At 56.9% G+C, this 19206-nt stretch overlaps 8 protein-coding genes across 8 annotated transcripts; 5 read left to right on the top strand and 3 right to left on the bottom strand.

Annotated features, from left to right (window-relative positions):
• Positions 1-539: 539 nt before the first annotated feature.
• Positions 540-3470, top strand: MKK02DRAFT_42266 (uncharacterized protein; the record flags this gene model as incomplete). Its single annotated transcript, XM_053091909.1, has 7 exons — positions 540-591; positions 669-881; positions 936-1338; positions 1388-1638; positions 1687-2666; positions 2712-3374; positions 3429-3470. The coding sequence occupies 7 exons, from the start codon at positions 540-542 to the stop codon at positions 3468-3470; spliced, it is 2604 nt and encodes an 867-aa protein (XP_052947665.1).
• A 340-nt stretch (positions 3471-3810) lies between these two features.
• MKK02DRAFT_31436 (uncharacterized protein) lies at positions 3811-6420 on the bottom strand (the record flags this gene model as incomplete). Its single annotated transcript, XM_053088291.1, has 2 exons — positions 3811-4162; positions 4214-6420. The coding sequence occupies 2 exons, from the start codon at positions 6418-6420 to the stop codon at positions 3811-3813; spliced, it is 2559 nt and encodes an 852-aa protein (XP_052947664.1).
• Positions 6421-8215: 1795 nt separating this feature from the next.
• MKK02DRAFT_22599 (uncharacterized protein) lies at positions 8216-8660 on the bottom strand (the record flags this gene model as incomplete). Its single annotated transcript, XM_053086593.1, has 2 exons — positions 8216-8525; positions 8569-8660. The coding sequence occupies 2 exons, from the start codon at positions 8658-8660 to the stop codon at positions 8216-8218; spliced, it is 402 nt and encodes a 133-aa protein (XP_052947663.1).
• A 482-nt stretch (positions 8661-9142) lies between these two features.
• MKK02DRAFT_42263 (isocitrate dehydrogenase) lies at positions 9143-10870 on the top strand (the record flags this gene model as incomplete). The annotated part of the gene is made up of 10 exons (XM_053091908.1): positions 9143-9259; positions 9312-9377; positions 9429-9569; positions 9629-9748; positions 9796-10016; positions 10069-10128; positions 10178-10233; positions 10282-10358; positions 10404-10778; positions 10829-10870. The coding sequence occupies 10 exons, from the start codon at positions 9143-9145 to the stop codon at positions 10868-10870; spliced, it is 1275 nt and encodes a 424-aa protein (XP_052947662.1).
• A 489-nt stretch (positions 10871-11359) lies between these two features.
• MKK02DRAFT_42262 (uncharacterized protein) lies at positions 11360-12434 on the top strand (the record flags this gene model as incomplete). The annotated part of the gene is made up of 2 exons (XM_053091907.1): positions 11360-11434; positions 11481-12434. 2 exons carry the CDS (start codon positions 11360-11362, stop codon positions 12432-12434), a joined length of 1029 nt encoding a protein of 342 aa, XP_052947661.1.
• Positions 12435-13216: 782 nt separating this feature from the next.
• MKK02DRAFT_31432 (uncharacterized protein) lies at positions 13217-14011 on the top strand (the record flags this gene model as incomplete). The annotated part of the gene is made up of 2 exons (XM_053088290.1): positions 13217-13276; positions 13349-14011. The coding sequence occupies 2 exons, from the start codon at positions 13217-13219 to the stop codon at positions 14009-14011; spliced, it is 723 nt and encodes a 240-aa protein (XP_052947660.1).
• A 958-nt stretch (positions 14012-14969) lies between these two features.
• Positions 14970-16110, top strand: MKK02DRAFT_31431 (uncharacterized protein; the record flags this gene model as incomplete). The annotated part of the gene is made up of 3 exons (XM_053088289.1): positions 14970-15170; positions 15235-15538; positions 15596-16110. 3 exons carry the CDS (start codon positions 14970-14972, stop codon positions 16108-16110), a joined length of 1020 nt encoding a protein of 339 aa, XP_052947659.1.
• Positions 16111-16338: 228 nt separating this feature from the next.
• Positions 16339-18349, bottom strand: MKK02DRAFT_42260 (uncharacterized protein; the record flags this gene model as incomplete). Its single annotated transcript, XM_053091906.1, has 9 exons — positions 16339-16650; positions 16687-17044; positions 17096-17111; positions 17164-17239; positions 17296-17369; positions 17416-17602; positions 17654-17885; positions 17944-17990; positions 18047-18349. 9 exons carry the CDS (start codon positions 18347-18349, stop codon positions 16339-16341), a joined length of 1605 nt encoding a protein of 534 aa, XP_052947658.1.
• Positions 18350-19206: the final 857 nt, after the last annotated feature.

Raw genomic sequence — 19206 nt, 5'->3', positions numbered from 1 at the left:
TGTAGAGGTGAGGGCGCGCGCGACATGACAGCGGCTTCGTACGGGTCGTCAAAGGCGGATGGCGTCTACGAGCGTGGCCTTCCAACACATGCCAAAGGGATGAAGAGGATGGTGGTCGTGAATCGTCAAAGGGGGGTCGTGCGCTAATCCCGGTTATGTATATGCACGTCTCCCGCCTGTCGTGATGCTATTCCCGGGCGTTTCTTCGTGCCGAGTACTTCCTGAGTACTCTGTGCGTCAGATATCGCGCTACCAGAGCGGATATGCGCTAAGATGTATAGGTTGATCAGATGATGAAGGAGAGAGGAGTGAGACAGCTTAAGCTTAGAGCTCCATCTCGCGGTCATAGGAGAGAGTGACGCACGGATCTGCCGCAAAGAGTCGACGCGACTTTTGACTTTCCCCTCGTGATCGCCACCCATATTGATAGCCCTTCACCTCCTTCTGTATAGTCACGTTGTGCACATCTAGCCTGTAAGCTACAGCTTGACTCCCCGGTCTGTCCTCGTACGGTCGTCTTTCAGCTGGAGATCGGTGTCATGCCGCCCAAGAGGTCATGTGGGAACGAGCTCTTCCTGAGCTGGGTGGAAGGTGCGTACTGTCCGCCCGTCGCGTCAGATCAATTTGCTGGAACGTGATGCTGTCGTACACGAGCTGATATCATGTAGAGGAGAAGCAGAAGCTGTCAGACAAAGGCGTCAAGTCGGCCGATACGTGGGGCAAGGCAGCGAAGTCCATCGCTGCTTGCCCCGTCACGTACGAGCACCCTTCGGAACTCGTGGCGCTCAGGGGAGTCGGACCAAAGATCGTCGACTTCCTCACGAAGAAACTGAGGATACACTGCGATGAGAATGGCTTGGAGGAACCCGAGACACCAAGGAGTGAGCCTGTCCTGTCAGCCCGGATGGCATTGCAGCGGTAGCTGATAGCATCAGAGAACAAGGGCAAGGCAAAGGCCACGGCCAAGGGCAAGGGCAAGGCCAAAGCTCGATCTGTCTCGCCCGAAGGCGATGACTCCCCATCCAAAACACCAGCCGCCGCCCCGAAAGCGAAAGCTCCGGCCAAGAAGTTGTCGTACATCCCCAAACCGCGTACAGGGGGATATGGCCTCCTCCTGGCCTTGCTCCTAGCTATCGACGACCCCACTCGCACGACAACTGTATTCCTCACCAAGGTTGAGTTGATCCCCCGCGCTCAACCATACTGCGACGAGAGCTATATGGCGCCACACAAGGGCATGATGTTCACAGCATGGAACAACATGCGGACCCTGGTCGAGAAGGGGTATGTGTATTCTAATGGGAACCCGAAAAAGTATTGCTTGACCGAGGAGGGATAGTGAGTGAAATCGGATCACTGCTCGAAGAGGAGATAGCTGATCTATCAGCGGGGTTGCCATGACCATACGAAAGATGTTGCCACAATTTGCGCATCTCGGAGATCACCCCTTCTTGCACGGGAGCTACCAAACCGCCACTCTCTCGGCCAGTATGGTCGAGCCATCTCGACCTCGGGTGGCTCCGCTTCCTATACCATTGAGTCGGTCCGACGCACATCGTCCGAATGTGCCGCAGAGTCGACCCGCCGAGGAGTCTAGGCGAGTCAGCAATCCCGACCGGTTCCAATTCTGGTATATCGGTACGTGCACCATTCTTCTTCATCATGTATCACATCGTTAATAATCAGACGGTACTGGCACCAGAGTTCACTCCTTGTCTTCCGCGATGGTCCGGCTGGACCCGGACGACTTTGTCAATATCCGCAAACTCGAGTTCCGGTATTCTCAGCGGAATCATCCAATTACCCGGCAACTCAAGCTCGTCGATACCGCGGCAAGGATACGGGACCAGACGGATCAACCGACACTCTATGGCTACATGGTGGAGGATGTCGCTCCGCCGCTGTGTAGCAAGTTCGCGGATGTGCCTGTCGCTGCGCCATCATCGCAAGAGGTCGGCGGGAGCGGCGGGAGGAAGCGGCAGCGGAGTATCTCGCTGGACGATCTGGAGGTGGAGGATACGCCGGCGGGTCGGGCGGGTCGACCGCCACCCAAAAAGACGCCAGATCAGCTCTTTGCTGAGATTGGCGGTGGGGTCGGCGGCTCCTCAACCTCATTCGCTCGGACCGTCTCTGCGCCGGTCGCCCTCCCTCAGGCTGGTCGAGCGAGTACCAATTCGACTTCGGCCCTAGCAGCTGAAGCTGCCGCGCGGCGACTCGGACTCGGAACTACCGCGTCCATGTCCTCCATCCCCTTCGTTGGCGGTCCCAAGCCCGTCCGGCCCGCTCCTCGCCTCTCTTCACATGTCCCCATCCACAATCCCCTCGCGGATACCGACGACTCCCCAACCCCACCCACCAACCTCCCCAATTTCGATCCGTCCACAGCCATCATCTTCCCTGCGGGCTCATACGAGATTGTCTTGCTTATCGATCAACGGGAAGTCGAGTCAACGACGAGCCGGAACAAGTTTGAAGATGAGCTTCAAGCCAAGGGGATCAGGTGCGAGACGAGGACGTTGGTCCTTGGCGATTTTATCTGGATTGCGAGGCGGCTAGATGGGATGGGCGGGGCGGACGACGAGGTTGTTCTGGACTATGTGGTGGAGCGGAAGAGGCTGGATGACTTGTGTACGTCCATCAAGGATGGGAGGTACAATGAGCAATGCGTGAGTTAGGAGATGACTGCATTGCCACCAGAACTGACGACTCAGCATCGTCTTCAGAGCTCCGCCACTCAAAACATCTACTACGTGGTCGAAGACTTCCAAGTCACCGAGCGGATGGAAGTTAACGGACTCCAGATCCGGACGGCCAAATCCCAGATCCAGGTCCATAATCGGTTCTTCCTAAAGGAAACGCACAAGCTCAGCGAGACGATCGACTTCCTCAAAACAATGACCGAGGTCATCATCAGCTTGCACGCACATACCGATCTCCACATCATCCCCTCGCGCTACCTCTCCCGCTCGACCTTCTCCGCCCTCCAGAACCACCTCCGCTCCAACCCCTCTGTCTCCGCGGCGGGGCAGGCGAACAAGGAACAACGGTCGTACCTCGTCAGCTGGAGTGACCACAAGGAGCTCAATGCGAAAACGGCCAGTCAGACGCTCGCGAACAAGTTTGCAGAGATGATGTTGTGCATCAAGGGCATGAGCCAGGAGAAGGTCTCGGCGCTGTTGGATGTCTGGGACACACCGAGGGCGTTATGGGAGGATCTGAAGGTGCATGCCGCGGCGCCTGTTCAGCAGGAGGAGGAGCAAACGCAGGAGGGCGGTAAGAAGAAGAAGGTGAAAGTCAGGGGGAAGGATATGTTCTTTGCGGATAGGGTACCGGGGGAGGGGAGGAGAAAGATCAATGATGGGCTCAGTAGGGACGTGAGTGCGGCTCGCTGGAGCTGTCCATCGGAAGTGCGGAGCTGATCAGAATAGATGTACCGCATTCTGATGACGGGCGGAGACGGGGACGATTGAGGGTGTCGACGAAGTAAGTTGGGGCCTATGGGGAGTTGGAGAGGAGTTGGAGAGAGAAAGAAAGCTTGGTGGTGTCAGTTTCGGTCTTGGGTGATAGCAGCTTGCCTGGGTCTTGGGGGACACTGATTCGTTGTACATATGTCAAAGCTGGATCAAACGCCCGACCTACGCAGGACAGAAGGAACCCGGATCAAGTGTACGAGTATAGCTGACCTAACGCTGCACCTTGCTCCTTATTCTCTAACCGACAATTAGGCCTTGCATAACCCGCAAGTTGCAGTAGTGCAGTACAACAATCCCAAAGTCCAACAAATAAGAAAATCGTCCCTCCCTACTCTACTCATCTCAACCCACTCGCTCCCAGCCCCGCCGATCCCCCAAACCCAAGCCCAAACCCTGCCCCTCCCGCACCACTCATATCAACCAATTTCGTCCGCCTCTTCTCCGCCCGTCCCATATCGACTGCTCCGCCCTTCCCTCCCTTCCGTAGTGCATCCCCTACATGCCGCTCGCAGAACCGTTGTTTCCCCACTTCATAGTACTCGTCCATGTTCTCCCGGCACTTTTTCGTGCCTGAGGGTCCGGCGTGGTCGCATGTGAGGTGAGAGGGGTGGAAGCGCTGCATATCGGGGGTGAGAACGCAGGCGCCTTCGATAGGTTTCCGGCAGGTGGGTGCGGCGCAAAGAGAGCCACTATCTCGTCAGCTTGGTTCTCGGTCGACAAGACTCCAAACTCCAACTCACTTCTCCTCGTGATAATGGTACTGGCACCATGGTTTCCCACCATGCACATAAAAGCTATCACCCTCAAATGGCCTATCGCAGCTCGTACACGTAAAGCACGCGCGATGCCATTTCCCCTTCAATTGCCCATCCGAGGATGACACCGCACTCTTCTCAATGGGCAGCTGACACCGCCGGCAAGAGGGAAGGTACAGCTTCTTCCAGTCCTTTTCGCAAAGAACGACCCCGTCCCGCTCGACAAAGCGTTTCGTACCGCCAACGACCTCGTTGCATTTCACGCAAGTCTTGGTGCGGCGCTGTGAGGACGTGGCCGAGGCGGAGGAAGATCCGCGTCGCTCGGGTGCAGTGTTGGCGCGGGAATGGACGTCGTACAGTGCCGAAGCGGCCGAAGCGAGTGTCCCGTTCGAAGCGGACGGTTTGAGGCCGTGTGAGTGGGCGTGGCCGTGTTTGTGGTCGTGATGTCCTCCGCCGCCAAAAAGCAGTCTCTCGCCCTCACTCTCATCCTCCTCAATCTGCTCCAGCCTCTCCCTGACCTCCACGCCGATATTCAAGCCTGACCGCGCATCCCGCTGCTCCGCAATCCCCTCCCAGGACGCACTGGGCGTCACCACCTCTTCCGACTCGACGCTCGCCCCGCCTCTCCGCGAATTCATAGAGGATGAATTGCTCGACCCCTCGCTCTGCGCCGGCCGGTGCCGCCGGAGCTGACTCGCCGGTGCCGTGGGGCCTTTGGTGAGTTTGGGGAGGTGCTGGATTTCCGGCGAGTCGGCGAGTCCAGGTCGAGCCCACGGGAGAGCAGACTCATCGTCGTCCTCCTCGGATAGCGGGGACTGGTGAGGCTCCGGACTGTCTGTGATTTGGACCTTGTCCTCCGAGCTCCGCCGAGACAGGCTAGGACCGAAGCCCAGCATAGGCGATGCGGTACCGCCGGACGGAGTGGACGAGCCGGACGAGGTAGCCACCATCGCCTTGTACCGGTCAAAGAAGGCCTTGTTGGTGGCTTTTGGCTGATCTCCCGATGCCTGGCGCGCTCGGATGAGCTGCGAGATGGACTCCGCGGCGGGCGATCCGGTAAGGTGGGAGGAAGTGGCCGAGTCGAACGAGTTCTGCCGGCCGAGGTGGGGCGAAGCAGAGTCTTTCCGGATGAGCGGAATGGGGATGTGTGACTGAGAAGGGACGGTAGATTCGGTAGGGCTTGGGAGTGTCTGACCGCGCGGACGCTGCGAGAGTGGTGCGCGCGGGAGGAGCGGTGGTTCGCGTGCTGGGCCAGCAGACTGGGGTCCGCTAGCCAATGTGGGTTGCCGCTCAAAGTAAGACGAACCCTCTTCTGAGAGTGAAGGGGACATGACGCGCGAATGGGGCGGTATGGGTGACGGTCCCCTCTGGGCTGGCGGCGGTGGTTGTGTGTGGGTCGGGACGGGTGTCGGGCCGCGATGAGGTGGTGGACCGGGTTGGGGCGATGGACCGCGATGTGGGTGAGCGAGAGGAAAAGCTTGAGAAGGCAATTGGGGCGCCGAGGGCATCTCCTGCTGCCGCGCCCGCTGCGGTGCTTGCGCCATCGCCACGCCTGCCCGTACGCCCCACGCAGCAGCAGCGAACGCTCTGCGTCCCACGCCCGCCATACCCGCATTTCCACCGCTCATCATATCCGGCGCTGACGCCATCGGGTCCATCTGCACTCCCGGCGGTAATGGCGCGTCGGTCGGGAAGGGACCTTGCGCCTTGCCCACTCCCAGCCCGAGACCGTGGACGATGACTGGTTCTGGCGCGGGCGAGTTGTGCGGGAAGAATGGATTGGTAGGGGATGGTGTGCGTGGCGAAGGGGCGCCGAAAGCCGGACTGGGAGCCTGGAGGGTCGCGGGCGAGGGATTGTGGAGAGGGATGTTGAGGGACGTGGGGGATGCGCTGGATGACGCGGGCGAGTTGGCAAAGGGTCGCTTGAATGAGGGAGAGGGCTCGGACCCGAAGGAGGGGGGACCGCGGTAAGAGGGTCCAGCCCGGCCATATTCCACTGGAGGTATGGTGATTTGAGCGAGCTTGGGCGGTTGCCGGGGTTGGGCCCGTTGCTGCGCTTGGGCTGATGGAGGGCGGCAGACGTGCTCCGTCAGGCTTGACAATGGGATGGGGGCCGAGCAAGACGAGCAGGTTACGGTAGGGAGGATAACAGAGGCCCGCTCCTCCATCGGTCGTGGGGCAAAGAGCGACATGTCGACCGCTGAATATCGGTTTGAGGATGCGAAGAGCGATTATAGCGGTATCGATATCAAGGTATGTGTGTAGAAGGTGAACTGAAGGGTCAGCTGATCGTTCGACAAAGCTAGCGTTTCACAGTCGCTCTTGGACCTGAAGCACCTGCGCTGAGACGCGGGCTCCAGGTCTCGCCAAGTGCAAAGCCACAGAGCACAAAGGTACACGAACCAAAGGGGTTTCCAGACCGTAAAGGGGTCGAGGCACAAAGGAAAATAAGGTCGAGGCCGAGCAAAAGCAGCCGGTCTGGCACGAACAAAAGGGGGCCTGCGAAGGAGAAGAGACGGGTCGAAATGAACGAGAATCGACGAGAAGAGACGAAAATGAACAAGTGCCAAAGAAGCGGCTAGGGGGTCGAAAGGAGAAAGAGAAGAGAGGGGGAGCAGGGATGGGCAAGGAATGGCATGCCAGGGAGATGCGGTGCAGGGTGGGAAGGTGGGTGTGGGTTGTATTTGCGCCAGGGCTGACTCAGACTGCGCTGTAGTCAATAGCCAGCCCCGTCCCAATGTCCCCGGGAGCGAGGCACGCCGCGGGTGGCTGGCTGTGGGACCGAGATGGCTGAGACAAGAAAAGAAAAGTCCAATCCCGACGCGCAGAGAAAGAGCTCACCTTCATACGTTGTTGAGCGCACAGAAATGACAAGGACAGGCTTTGACGACAGTCAAAACAGAGACTTCCGTTCCCTCTCTCTCCACCTTAACCCTCGACGCGTTCCTCCTAGCGCTTCCCCTACGAGTCCGAGCGATCCCCCTTAGCGCGCTAAGCTGGCGATTAACTCGCGACAATCTCGCCAGAGTGTATAGCCCCTTTGGCTAGATTGCGCCTAGCGAGTGCCGCAGTAGACCTCGGAGTAGCGCAGTTGCGAAACGGTATCAGCTCCGTTGAAGCTGAGGGCTCGTGCGCGATCGTGCGGGGGCGGGGAGCCCGGCGTGTCAGGGGGTCCGAGCTGGGGACGTAAGGTTTGACGAAGGAATGGCAGGACAGTGATAGCGATAGTGCGGGATTGGAGAGGGGTGTGGTCGTTATCGTTGGCGAGATGAGGCCGATGAGCGTCGACGGGCGATGTCTTTTTGTGTTTCGTATCGTGTGTGTTTCGTTGACGACCCCTTTCCAAGCCTCTCTAGTGGTAACCCTCTATTGTCTATGTTGATTGTCTAGTTCCAAGCAGTCCAGCTGTGGTTCGTGTTGGATGTCTCAGCAGCAAGAGGCCAAGTGGAGTTCGGAACGTATGAGATGTCGATCAAGGCCAGCCCGTTCGTTCACAGGTGCATGGGGCAGGCCATATCACTCGGGCTTCGACGCGTCCGACGCGCTAAAGTTTGGCGGGTGACAGATTCAGGGAAAGATCTTCCTGAAACACGAGATATACGTAATGCGATCTGAGGTATGTGGGGTCCGTGCGTATGTCCGCGATGCATGCTCAGCAGCTGAGAGGAGCTAGGAGAGGTGGGTAGGTGGGTGGAGCATGTGGGAGGCCAGCGCTATGGCGAAAAGGCGCATATGTGACGCAGCGACCAAAACGCATGCATCATAAGAGGCTGCAGTAGAAATATTAGGCCAGAATCACTCTTTAGACTCTGCGGACTTGCCGCCCGTCTCGCCCGCGTGAGCATCCGCTTCTATTTGCTCCGAGCTGAGGTCATCAGCACGCTGCCCGTCGCATGGTTATCTGCCGCCTGATACAGGCTAAAATGCCCCCTCCACCTCCACAAATATCCACGGTGCACTTGCTCGGAGTCCAGCCTCGAGCGCGACTCACCTCTTCCACAACCCCTTGGTGGCGTGCATCAACTCATACAGCTGCCCCACCTGCTCATTACTCATCCGCTCAAATGCCTCCATATCCAGTTTACTCCCTCTCCAATCTATCTCCTTCCCCTCTGCTTTTGATTTCGCCACATCCAGCTGGTCGAGGTAAGCCTTCCATTGCGAGAGGAAGCCGATGATGTGGAGGGGATTGTCGGTCGATCGAGTCAGGCGGAACTCAGACTTTATGTACGCATCGCCCATAAAGCGCATTTCGTCTGGTAATGACCGATGAGCTCTAAGGAGGCGGCGATATAGCCTGATGCATCAGCAATGGCCGAATCGGACTGTGAAGGACGCACGGTATTGGTGGGACGATCTGCTGAGAGGCTTGCGTGACTGTTAATGGCAGAGAGGCGCTGGTACTTGCGAGCCGTACGAGTGAGGTCCTCATTTTCCTGATGGTGTCAAGGGTGATAGGGTATAGTTGGGGGATGCTGGTGGCGGTGTTTTGTGTATGGTACAACGTCTCATGGGCGTCTCATCTTGAGCTTGAGCGCCGATCTCTTGCGTCACGATCACAGAGTGGAGATTCATCTCTATCTCCGCTATCACGTGACCTTTTTCGGCTTTCCGCGGCTGCGACTCCGGTCCGGCCGAGCGGTAAATCGTTTGTCCTACTATCCCATACCTCCCCTCACCCTGCAGTCACGAATAGCAGCCCTTCCCACCCCTTGCCCCTCCCCCCTTGTCATATATAACAGCCCCGGCCTGCTGCCCCAGCCGCCCTCCCACAAATGGTACGTTTTATTCCACCTCGGAACTGGGTACTTACCTAGGCATCAGCTCACTTCTCAGCTCTTCTCTCGTACCTCCCCCATCCTCCGTACCGCCCTTCGCACTTCCCTCTCTAGACCCACCCCACTCGTCTTCGCCATGGCTGCCCAGAACTATGCTACCGCCTCGGGAGACCGTATCAAGGTCAAGAACCCGGTCGTCGAGATTGACGGTGATGAGATGACCCGTATCATCTGGAAGAAGATCAGGGAAGAGGTGAGCTGTCTTGCGTATTCACCATTTGTGCAGGCAAGGGCTAATGGCACAGCTTATTCTGCCCTACGTTGACGTGGATCTCAAGTACTATGACTTGGGAATGGAGAACCGTGATGCGGTGAGCTTACCAGGCCTGGCTCGTGTGCGGACTAAAAGCTCACAAGGGTAGACCGACGACCAGGTCACTATCGACTGCGCCGAGGCAGTCAAGAAGTACTCGGTCGGTGTCAAGTGCGCGACTATCACCCCTGACGAGGCTCGAGTAGAGGAGTTCAAGCTGAAGGAGATGTGGCGGAGTCCAAACGGTACTGTAGGTCGTGCTCCGTCTCGCCTTATTAAACTGCAAATCAGCGTTAGCTGAACCCGCAGATCCGTAACATCCTCGGCGGGACTGTCTTCCGGGAGCCCATCATCCTCAAATCTATTCCTAAGCCTGTCCCAGGATGGACCAAGCCTATCGTCATTGGTCGTCATGCTTTCGGAGACCAGGTATGTCCCTCTCGCTTGATCCCCAGGGGGATGGGCTGACGGAGTAGTACCGCTCCACCGACTTTATCGCTCCCGGACCAGGAAAGCTGCAGCTGATCTACACCCCAGCAGACGGAGGCAAGCCAACCGAGATGAACGTGTACGACTTCAAGGGGAAGGGTGTCGCGCTCGCCATGTACAATACGGACGAGTCGATCTACGGGTTCGCACATGCCAGTTTCAAGATGGCGCTTAGCAAGAAGATGACGCTGTTCATGTCGACCAAAAAGTGAGCACTCCTTGGCTTCGACTTGTACGCGTCTGGGAGGCTGACCAAGCAGCACTATCTTGAAGAAGTACGATGGGCGGTTCAAGGATGTCTTCCAGGAGGTATATGAATCGTAAGCACTTGATTCTGATTTCTGAACTCGTGCAGAGCTGACAAGGCAGAACATATCAGAAGCAATTCGAGGAGCTTGGCATTTACTACGAGCATCGTCTCATTGGTAAGTCTCTACCCCCCAGCCGAGGCACTTCAGTACTGATGGTCGCAGACGACATGGTGGCTCAGGCCATCAAGTCCGATGGAGGCTTTGTCTGGGCTTGCAAGAACTACGATGGAGACGTCATGGTATGTCATTTTTTCCAATAGTACACCGATCCAGCTCATCCTCAGAGCGACATCCTCGCCCAAGGCTTCGGCTCGCTCGGCATGATGACCTCGGAACTAATTACCCCGGACGGCAAGACGATGGAATCAGAAGCCGCCCACGGTACCGTCACCCGCCACTACCGTCAATACCAAAAGGGCCAAGAAACATCTACCAACCCCGTCGCTTCCATCTTTGCCTGGACTAGGGGTCTCGCCTTCCGCGCCAAGCTGGACGATACGCCCGAGCTCGCGACTTTTGCGACGGCGCTGGAGGAGGCGTGTGTGGAGTGTATTGACGAGGATGGGGTCATGACGAAGGATCTGGCGTTGGCTATGAAGGGGAAGCAGATGGGGAGGGGGGACTGGGTGACGACGGATGAGTACATGAAGGCTGTTAATGTAAGTTATTGAGCAGTGTGGGGCATGAGGGAAAGAGCTGATGAGTGTAGGAAAAGCTGCAGAAGAAGATGGCGGCTGCCAAATCTGCCTAGACAGACTTGTTGCGTGATGATCTGTCGTATCTTGGTCAAATGCTGTGTCGATCTTGGTCGAATGTAGCGCCGGAGCAGATATCTGCACCTCCTGAACTGCTGACTCCTCATAACGTTGACTTGCTACCGTGTATCGCCCGCTCATAGCAACTTTACTGAGGAATCCTGTAGAACCTTCTGCGATCCGCGACAAGCGCCTCGCTTGACAGATGTGGATCCGCCACCAAGTAATGCCACACCGAGGACCGCCACTCGACTGCCCTATCTTTTACAAACGTCCCAGCAAGATCACGGGGCCTGTCATAAAAGGAGGCGGCTGGCATTCAAAGGACGAATTTGCACCTCCAACTCAGCGGCGGGCAGGACGGAACATACAGGGCCCATGCCCCCTGTTAACCATTTTCACATTTCATACTGTTTTTTCAGCCCACCAGTGTCTTTGCTGATCCGCCCTTACCCCTCACCTCTACAATTCGGTCCTATCTGATCATGTCTCCAACACGATCTCACGGCCCCCAAGATCTGAGCCAGGCGACAAGCGGCGAGCACGAGGGCCCTACAATGGTAGATTGCTTACTACTCATCGGGGTCCAGCAAGCTGATAGAGTAGTCTATCTCAGGTTCCGAGAGTCTGCGCATGGAGTCGACAGTCTCGTCGTCTGGGAGCCGAGGCCCTTCCGGAGGAACTGCAGCGACTGCTAAAGGAAGCAAGAAGCCTAACCCATATTTCTGGCAGGACCTGTTGCTCAAGCATCTTCCGGACGACGAGACAAAAGGCCTGTGGCCCAAATACCTGCGCGCGATTGAAAAGGGACTCCCAAAACAACCCGCCCTCACATCGGTCTGGACGGATGTGAACGGGCCGCCTACCAAAAATGCTCTGGAGGCCTACCTGAGAAAGTACGACCACCACAAGACGAGTGTCAGCGCTGCCCTGGCAGTCGCAAAAGGGGCCCGCGATACCAGAAGCAGCCAAAGGGGGAATAGGCATCGCGATGAGGGGTTCACCCGGATGCTCACAATTGCGATGCCGGAACGCAAAGGGGGACACCGGACAGCCTTCCTCAAGCTCTTGCGTCAAGGCTATACTCCGGTAGCAGCAGCGAACGCTCTGACTGCAGATGCTGGTCTGACGATCTCGGAGGCTTCCGTCAATCGTGTCATTGCCCGCCGCGTCGGGTTCCGAGATGCAATCGAGGGGTCGCAGCTTTCTCCGCAGCCGGCACAGACCTCAAGCCACCCAGACGCAGGACCTGTCTCTGAGCTCATCGAGGCTATGGCCAGCCACGGTGATGTCTCTGTGGAAGACCGATCTACCCCCAACACAAGCGCGCACGACCGGACGCGCTGCGAGTGCCTGACCTGCTTGTTTGCGACAAGTCCGATCGTCGAGCCTTTGACCTATGAAACTGAGGAGCATCCGGATTGGGAACCGGGGGCGCATTTGAACTGGGACCTCGGGGATGGGCCTACGCAGATTGAGGATGATCGCTCTTTCTGCAGGATTTGTGACAATGGGACGTGTCCAGACTGCGTGGCGTTCGATCTCATGAATTTTGATTGATGTCAAGCTGTTGGTGTGACGATGGACATTCCGGAACTGTTTACAAGCTCGGAACTGTGGCGCATGCGCAATTTAGTCTCGCGCCCTCTCCTGTCTCGCATGGCCATCGGGGAGCTGGCTAGGAGAGACTGAATGCATTGTCCACGGGGGCTGAGCCATCTATGACTGCAGGGTCCTGCCTAGTCGCCTGCTCATCACTAAGCCGTGCCCGGGGTGATTCAGGCACTGCATCCCCCTCCAGCCCCGGGGGGGGCTTGCCGTGTCTCCAAGATGTCCTACTCTATTGACTGTCGTGTATGACTCTGCTACGATCACTCATAAGAAAGGATCCCGCAGCGCGAATGAGAGGCTCAGTTTGCGTTCCGTGGCTTCAAAGCCCGACATTGCTTGCATATATAGCCGGACCGAAAGTGGGAGCTCTTTCAGGGGTCAGCGGGCTATGGCACCTGTCAAGCTGCTCAACTTATCTGATCATATATCAGCACTCGCTGCGGAAGAGTTCTTGGCGATGTGTAGGTTAGCGACCGTGCATTGGGGTCTTTCTAGTGTGTTCTGGCTCTCTCCCTCGCGTACACGGCCAGTGCCACTTACTCAAAGGAACTGCACTGTACAGGCTGAGTTTGGATCTGCTGCTCATAGATTGCGTGGACTCAGAGAGGAGCAGACTGACAGCGGCACGGATCAAATGCCACCACAATCATGCTACTCCGCACTCAATCCCCGTTTCTACATATCGTTCTTCTACAGCGACCGTCATCGTCGATATCAGATCTCTTGTGGCAATGTCACACTCCAAACACCATACTGAAGACGACGAAGGCTTCAGAAATCTGACACTGCAGGTGAGTCGGCCTAGAGCCTAGGAGGACCCTACCTCAGCCGAGTATGGGAGGCTAGTATCACTGACAGGGCAGCCCAGCACACTCTCTGGACTCGCGTCAAGCGCTTCAAAGCGCCATCACACCCGAGAGGCATCCATCAATTCAGCTGGGTCCCTCTCCGCGGACCGTCCAGCAGGTGTGATCAAGAGCACGTCAAGTCGCCGTCCCAGGAGCAGGTCCAGGGGGAGCGGGGACTGGGCATTGCAGAACATGAACTTCTATGACAAGCTGAAAGTCTACATGAAGAATGAGACCTACAGGCTCACGATCGAGACGTTCATGGAGGCGGGGACTTACGAGTCAGCGATCGAAAGAGCCCAGAAAGAGGAAGGGGGACACCTACTTGAGGGTGTGAAGAGACACCAGCTTACCAAATTTTTCAGAGAGGAACGTGAGGCTGAAGCTGAGGCGAAGAGGCTGATGGCCGAACAGACCGCTGGTCGAAGCGAGACGGAGTGGGACGACCAGGATCCCTGGGCTCCCGACGCTACGTCCGCTCAGGGCAACAGCAGGAGCACGGCTCCCCGGCTGGTCGTCGCACCTCCGGGCGTCTGCGAGCAGTCTGAACCTGACTGGCTTGATCCCAACAGTGGGCATCAAGCCTGGCACGTGCAGGAGGATGATTGGACCACTCATCCCGCCGATTGCAATTGCATCAGATGCTCTTCTTACCGAGACCAAGCATTCATGGGTTGATGTATATCTTGCGGGGTACAGTCATCTTGTAGCCCCATGCACAGGTCGACGTTCTGCTCATGGTGGCTTTCCGGATCCAAGCGCTTGCGACAGGACATAGTAACCGTCCAGCTGAGGTCAGATGGAGACGTACGATACGGCCACCCAGATCTCGGACCAGGTCTTCCAGTGCGTAGGGTGGGGCCACGCTGGGAGCTCTGATAGATAGTAGATCTGCAAATGGACCACATTTCCAATCACGACCAAGCTCACGTCCGGACAACCAGCCGCTCTCGGCCACAGCATCGATATATATTGCCCGCTACGACCGGCCGCTACGCCCAAGGCTAAATGATCTGGGCGGCACATGCAATCAGTGATTGGCCAGGTCGCAGGCAGACACAAGGCTCGCTGGTAAAGTCCAGGCTCGGGAGACCCTAGGCTGAGAGCGATCGAGGAGGTTGGCACAGATCCTACCGTCACACGCCAGATCCACACCCAGTTTCATGTGATCACGTGCCGCGAAACTACGAGGAATGTGTATCTCGGGCGGACGTATGTAAACTCGGCGCGGCACATCATCCTGCCTCATGGACGCGCAGCAAAGCTGCGAGTGACCGGTGCCTCGAGCTGCGATCGTACTCGAGGTCCAGTCATTTCAGTGACGTGGTATTTGTTGAGCTGACGAGCAGCGTAGTGAAAGGATAGCGGTTCAAAGGATATTGAGTTCAGTTTGTTTCACCTCACGGCGACGTGGGCGGCGCAAGCGCTGATATGCCATTTCCCCGTTGTATTTTTTCCCTCTACTGCCATTGTAATCATTGTTCCTCCTCCAATCTGACTGAACCTGATATTCTCGACAATGAACAGCAGTCGTCCCACAGACGCCATTCCTTTCTTGAGAGAGTTTTTCAAGGACAGGTTGAAGCGCGAGGAGTTTGAAAAGACGCGCGGAAAATTCGTGGCGATCGAAGACGCAATGAGTCACACTCCGGGTCTCGTAGAGAGTGGTCTCAAGTTCACCAGGAAAACCTGGCTCCAGTATCAACAGCAAGAGCGAATCGAGCGTGACAGAGAGGAGCTGTACGCACAGTATGGTGTACAGAGTGTTGAGTCGATGGGTCCAGAGGTGGGTACATCGGAGGTGCCAGGAGGGCTACAGGGGGCATCCACCGAGAAAGTGAGTGCCATCGTTAGGATCCTGCGATGCTCCGAGATACCGACGACCGCTGATGTTTGATCAGTGGTTGCTACCAGGGAGGCGCGCGCGCGCCCGCTCTGCATCGAGACCTGACGCTGTCGGACCGGCCTTCATAGGCGTGATCAAGCCGGAGCACCGGAGAACGAGGTCAACCGGCAGGGCTCCACAGGTCATCGCCGACCAAGCTGCTTCGTCCCTTATGTCCTCTGGTCAACTGGGTGCAACAGCATTCACTGGGTCATCCCTGGGATTGCAGCCGTTCTTGACCAACGTCTCGGGCGGATGGGAGGGCAAGGCTTCGCAGTACCCATCATCCCCATCTTCCTACCCCACTCTGTACTTCCAGGGTCCGTGCGAAGCTATTAATGACAAGTCGTCTGTTTAGCACATCTCGAACAACTCAGCGCCTTCGTTTACTGCTCATCAGTACAATATTCACCCGTACTCCTCCCCCACTCCCAACCAGCTATCGCATTCAGATCGATACCAAAGCATGTCCGACATTCCGGCAGATACAGCTCATGGAGTTTCAGACACTAAACTCCGCGCCGAATGCCTGTTCCCTGCCCACGCAGTACCGATCGCGGACCCGCAGGCAACGCTTACCGACCTGGTCAATTTCCGGATCTCCGCCCTCACGCTCGGCCTCCCAAACGAAAGCAAGCCTCCCTGGCCCCCGCGATCCCACGCGGATTTCGTAGCCCAGGATCTATTCACCCTACCGCTTGATCAGTGGGGCAATCCGTTGACGACCAGACCGTCCAGCATTGGAGATCAGTGTCAAAGTACTCAGACGAGCGCGCGGGGTTCGCAGATCGGGGCCAAGTGTTCCGCTGCGACAGATTGCTTGTGCGAGGACTGCATCCAATATCAAGTCGAGGTTCTCACGGTATTGGCAAAGGCAGATGGACAGTTGTAGTGATCGGAAGGGTTCGAGCTTTGTTACCTTGATGTTTGATACCATTTTGCAAGATCTCCTGTGAATGAACCTGTTTTGTTCTGTACTGCGCTGAGTTACGCATGGCCTGCTATCTAGACCTCGCATCATGTAAGAACTGTGTCAGTCGCAGTCAGTAGTGAGCTCCGTGGTTCTCCAAAATGAATAACACCATCCGCTCAGATACAAACAACGCCGCGTTGCTCCGACTCATACTTTCCTGTCCCCCAGATCCCTCTCAGCCTCTTTCCGCTCCTCCAGACCCACCTCCTCTCCGGGCCCTTGCGCCAAAGGGACACCCGCTCTCCTCTTCCCCTCGGTGAGCGCCTGCGGACTCAGATCTAGCATCGCCTCCCGCTTCAACAGCTGCGTTCCCCCGCTCCACCCTACCCATCCCGTCTCATGTGGTCCACGAACGAGAAGTACCAGGATACTCGTGCCTACGAAAGCGAGCATGACGCCCCCAGTGGTCTGCCAGCCTTTCGCAGTGTAGATGTGTGTGAAGATAGCTGTTCCAGATGTCTGCTTGTCAGCTTGCTCGTCCGAGGGGTAGCTCACTTGTCCCGCAAAAATACAGAGCAGCGAACACCCATTGAGCCTCGCTCGAGCCTGTGGATCGATCCCTGCCACCCTGTACGAGCTGCTGACCTGCCACAGCTGCATCCCGCAGTCATACAGCAGGATTGATACCGCTATCGCAGCGACGTTCCGTTCTGCACCTGCGAAGGCGATGATCATGCCTGAGAAACCAAGAGAGAGACCCATGAGTTGGCCCAGCCAGGGCACGACGCGGTCGACGAGCTTGCCCCATTGAGGCGCGAGGAGGGCGCCGATGAGGCCCAGGAGACCGAGGAGGCCTATTTGGAGGGTGTTGTAGCCGTATGTGTCGGTGAGGAGGAATGTCTGGGTGGTCCAGCTGTAAAGTCAGCTCAGGCCAGTGAGGTTTGTGAGGGTATGTGTAGCTTACTATCCGGCAAAGACGGCTGTGGAGTGTTAGCTGATATCCCCTCGTCTGGTGGTAGCGAGCAAGCTTACCGCTGTTCAAGAAGAAGCAGATCCCAGCTTGTGTTAAGGTAGGGTACTTGACATAGTAGGTGGCCATTGACCAGATCTGCAGTGCGTGAGCGAGACTCGCTTCCTGCACGGGGCGCGTAGATGGGTGCGTACGACTTGGGGATATGAGATATTTAGCCCCTTATCTGGGGTATCCGGGAACATGAGGTACTCGATACCGAATGCGCCTGTAACCATCAGCTAGACTCAGACGCCCGCAAAAGGTAGACTCACAGCTCTGTAAGGCTACAGCCATCCAGAACACATTCCGCCAGCTTGAGAAATTCGAGATGATCCCCGCCAATACCCGACCCATCACCAGGCCCACAATGAGGCCGGAGAGGGTGATACTCATTGACTTGGCTCGGATGTTGCTAGGCGCGAGATCGGCCGTCCAAGGGATACAGATTTGAGGAGTCACCTGTCTTTATCAGCGTCCATGCTCCCGTCGCGCCCCACTTGGAAAGCTCACCGTGACGAAGCCGACTAAGAAGCTGAACCCCACCAGCATCTTCACACTACTCGCCAGCGCACATCCAATACTCAGCAACGACGCCGTCAACATGAGCAGCATGCACATCTGTCGCCGCCGTACGAGATCGCCGAGAGGCGAGACGAGGAGGATACCGCACCCGTACCCCGCCTGCACGAGGGTGGAGATTTGCGCGACGGCGTTGTAGTCTACATCGAAGTCTTTTGCTATTCTGGCAGATCAGTTTCGGCCAGACTCCACGGTATCTTCCGCTAGGAGGGGCGGCTTACGCTACAAGCATGGGTTGAGAATAGTACAGATTTGCTACAGATACAGTCTGTCCGGTGAGCTTCTCCTTGGCCGACCCCGAAGTCAAGCAGATGAGAGACTCACCGAGCACACCGCAAACACAAAATTCGTCCTCAGTGTCCAAGGAAAGCACTCCTCCGGCTTCATCGAAGGGTCATACCGCCTATTCTTTGGTATAGGCAGGAACCCAAAGTCCCTCGTCCGAATACCGCCATGTGTCGCCGTCCCGGACAATCTAGATTGTATTCGCTCGATCTTGCTGGGCTCGCGCGATGGCACAGGACGCATACCACCGAGCTGGTTGTTGGTGGCTGCGAGCTGCCCAGCTGATGTTACTGGAGCTGTCTCTTGATCGACAGGGATCGACTTCTCGGATATAGGGGACATCGCGATTGATTGTTTGCGCCGAGCAGCTGACGGCGATCTACTGTACGCCGAGTTTGGTCAGGCCTGAGAGTCAAATGTCAGAGTCGCCTCTCTCGCTAGAATAGCGATGTCAAGAACCGACAGGCATGGCGGATGGGTGGGCAGATCAAAGCAAGAAATCAGCCCTCAAGACACCCTCGGGTACATCCGAGTGGTGCCTGATAATCCGGCCGGAATTGCGCCGAGGAGCACCAACCTTGTTGCTCGATCGATGATTTTGGCTCATATACAACTACCTCCCTCCACATGCACAGGCAGGGAGCACTAAGGCAGAAGCTCGGCGCTGATGATAAGATGGAGGGCAAGATAACATACAGGAAGAGAACGCTGATATAGCCCCGAGGAGATCTGAAACACGACACCAAGGCCCAGGCACCGGTCCCCCCTTTGCGCTTGGACCACCCACCAACACAACCATTCCGAGGCAAACTTTGCTTAGTCTAGATGAGGGGACCACCATGCGACCCCTCTACTATCCGTCCATCTCTCTCACCACCAACATCACTAATGCTAGCGATAGGCGCAGCTATTGGAGCCTACTAAAAACTAGCGCGTCGAGGCTTGCATCATCCAGAGACACGGCCCATCGGTACACACGCGAGCACACAAACAACCCGACGTGGCTGAGCTCATGCCTTTCCCCCTACCCTTTGACGTTCATCCTTCTGCATCTCATCTTTCCCTCCCTCTGTCCTTTGCGAAAATCCTCAGCCGAATAGTCAGCCGCAGCCGTAGCGACCATGACTTCCCTATCACTATCCCCTTCACCTCGCCTATCACCCTCGCCCGCCGGCCGCTATACCCCTCGGACGACCCGA

Source organism: Dioszegia hungarica, assembly GCF_025882075.1.
Source record: "Dioszegia hungarica strain PDD-24b-2 chromosome Unknown MKK02contig_6, whole genome shotgun sequence".
Lineage (NCBI taxonomy): Eukaryota > Fungi > Basidiomycota > Tremellomycetes > Tremellales > Bulleribasidiaceae > Dioszegia > Dioszegia hungarica.
The sequence above is the reverse complement of the archived record's forward strand: the minus strand, read 5'-3'. Positions and strand labels throughout refer to the sequence as shown.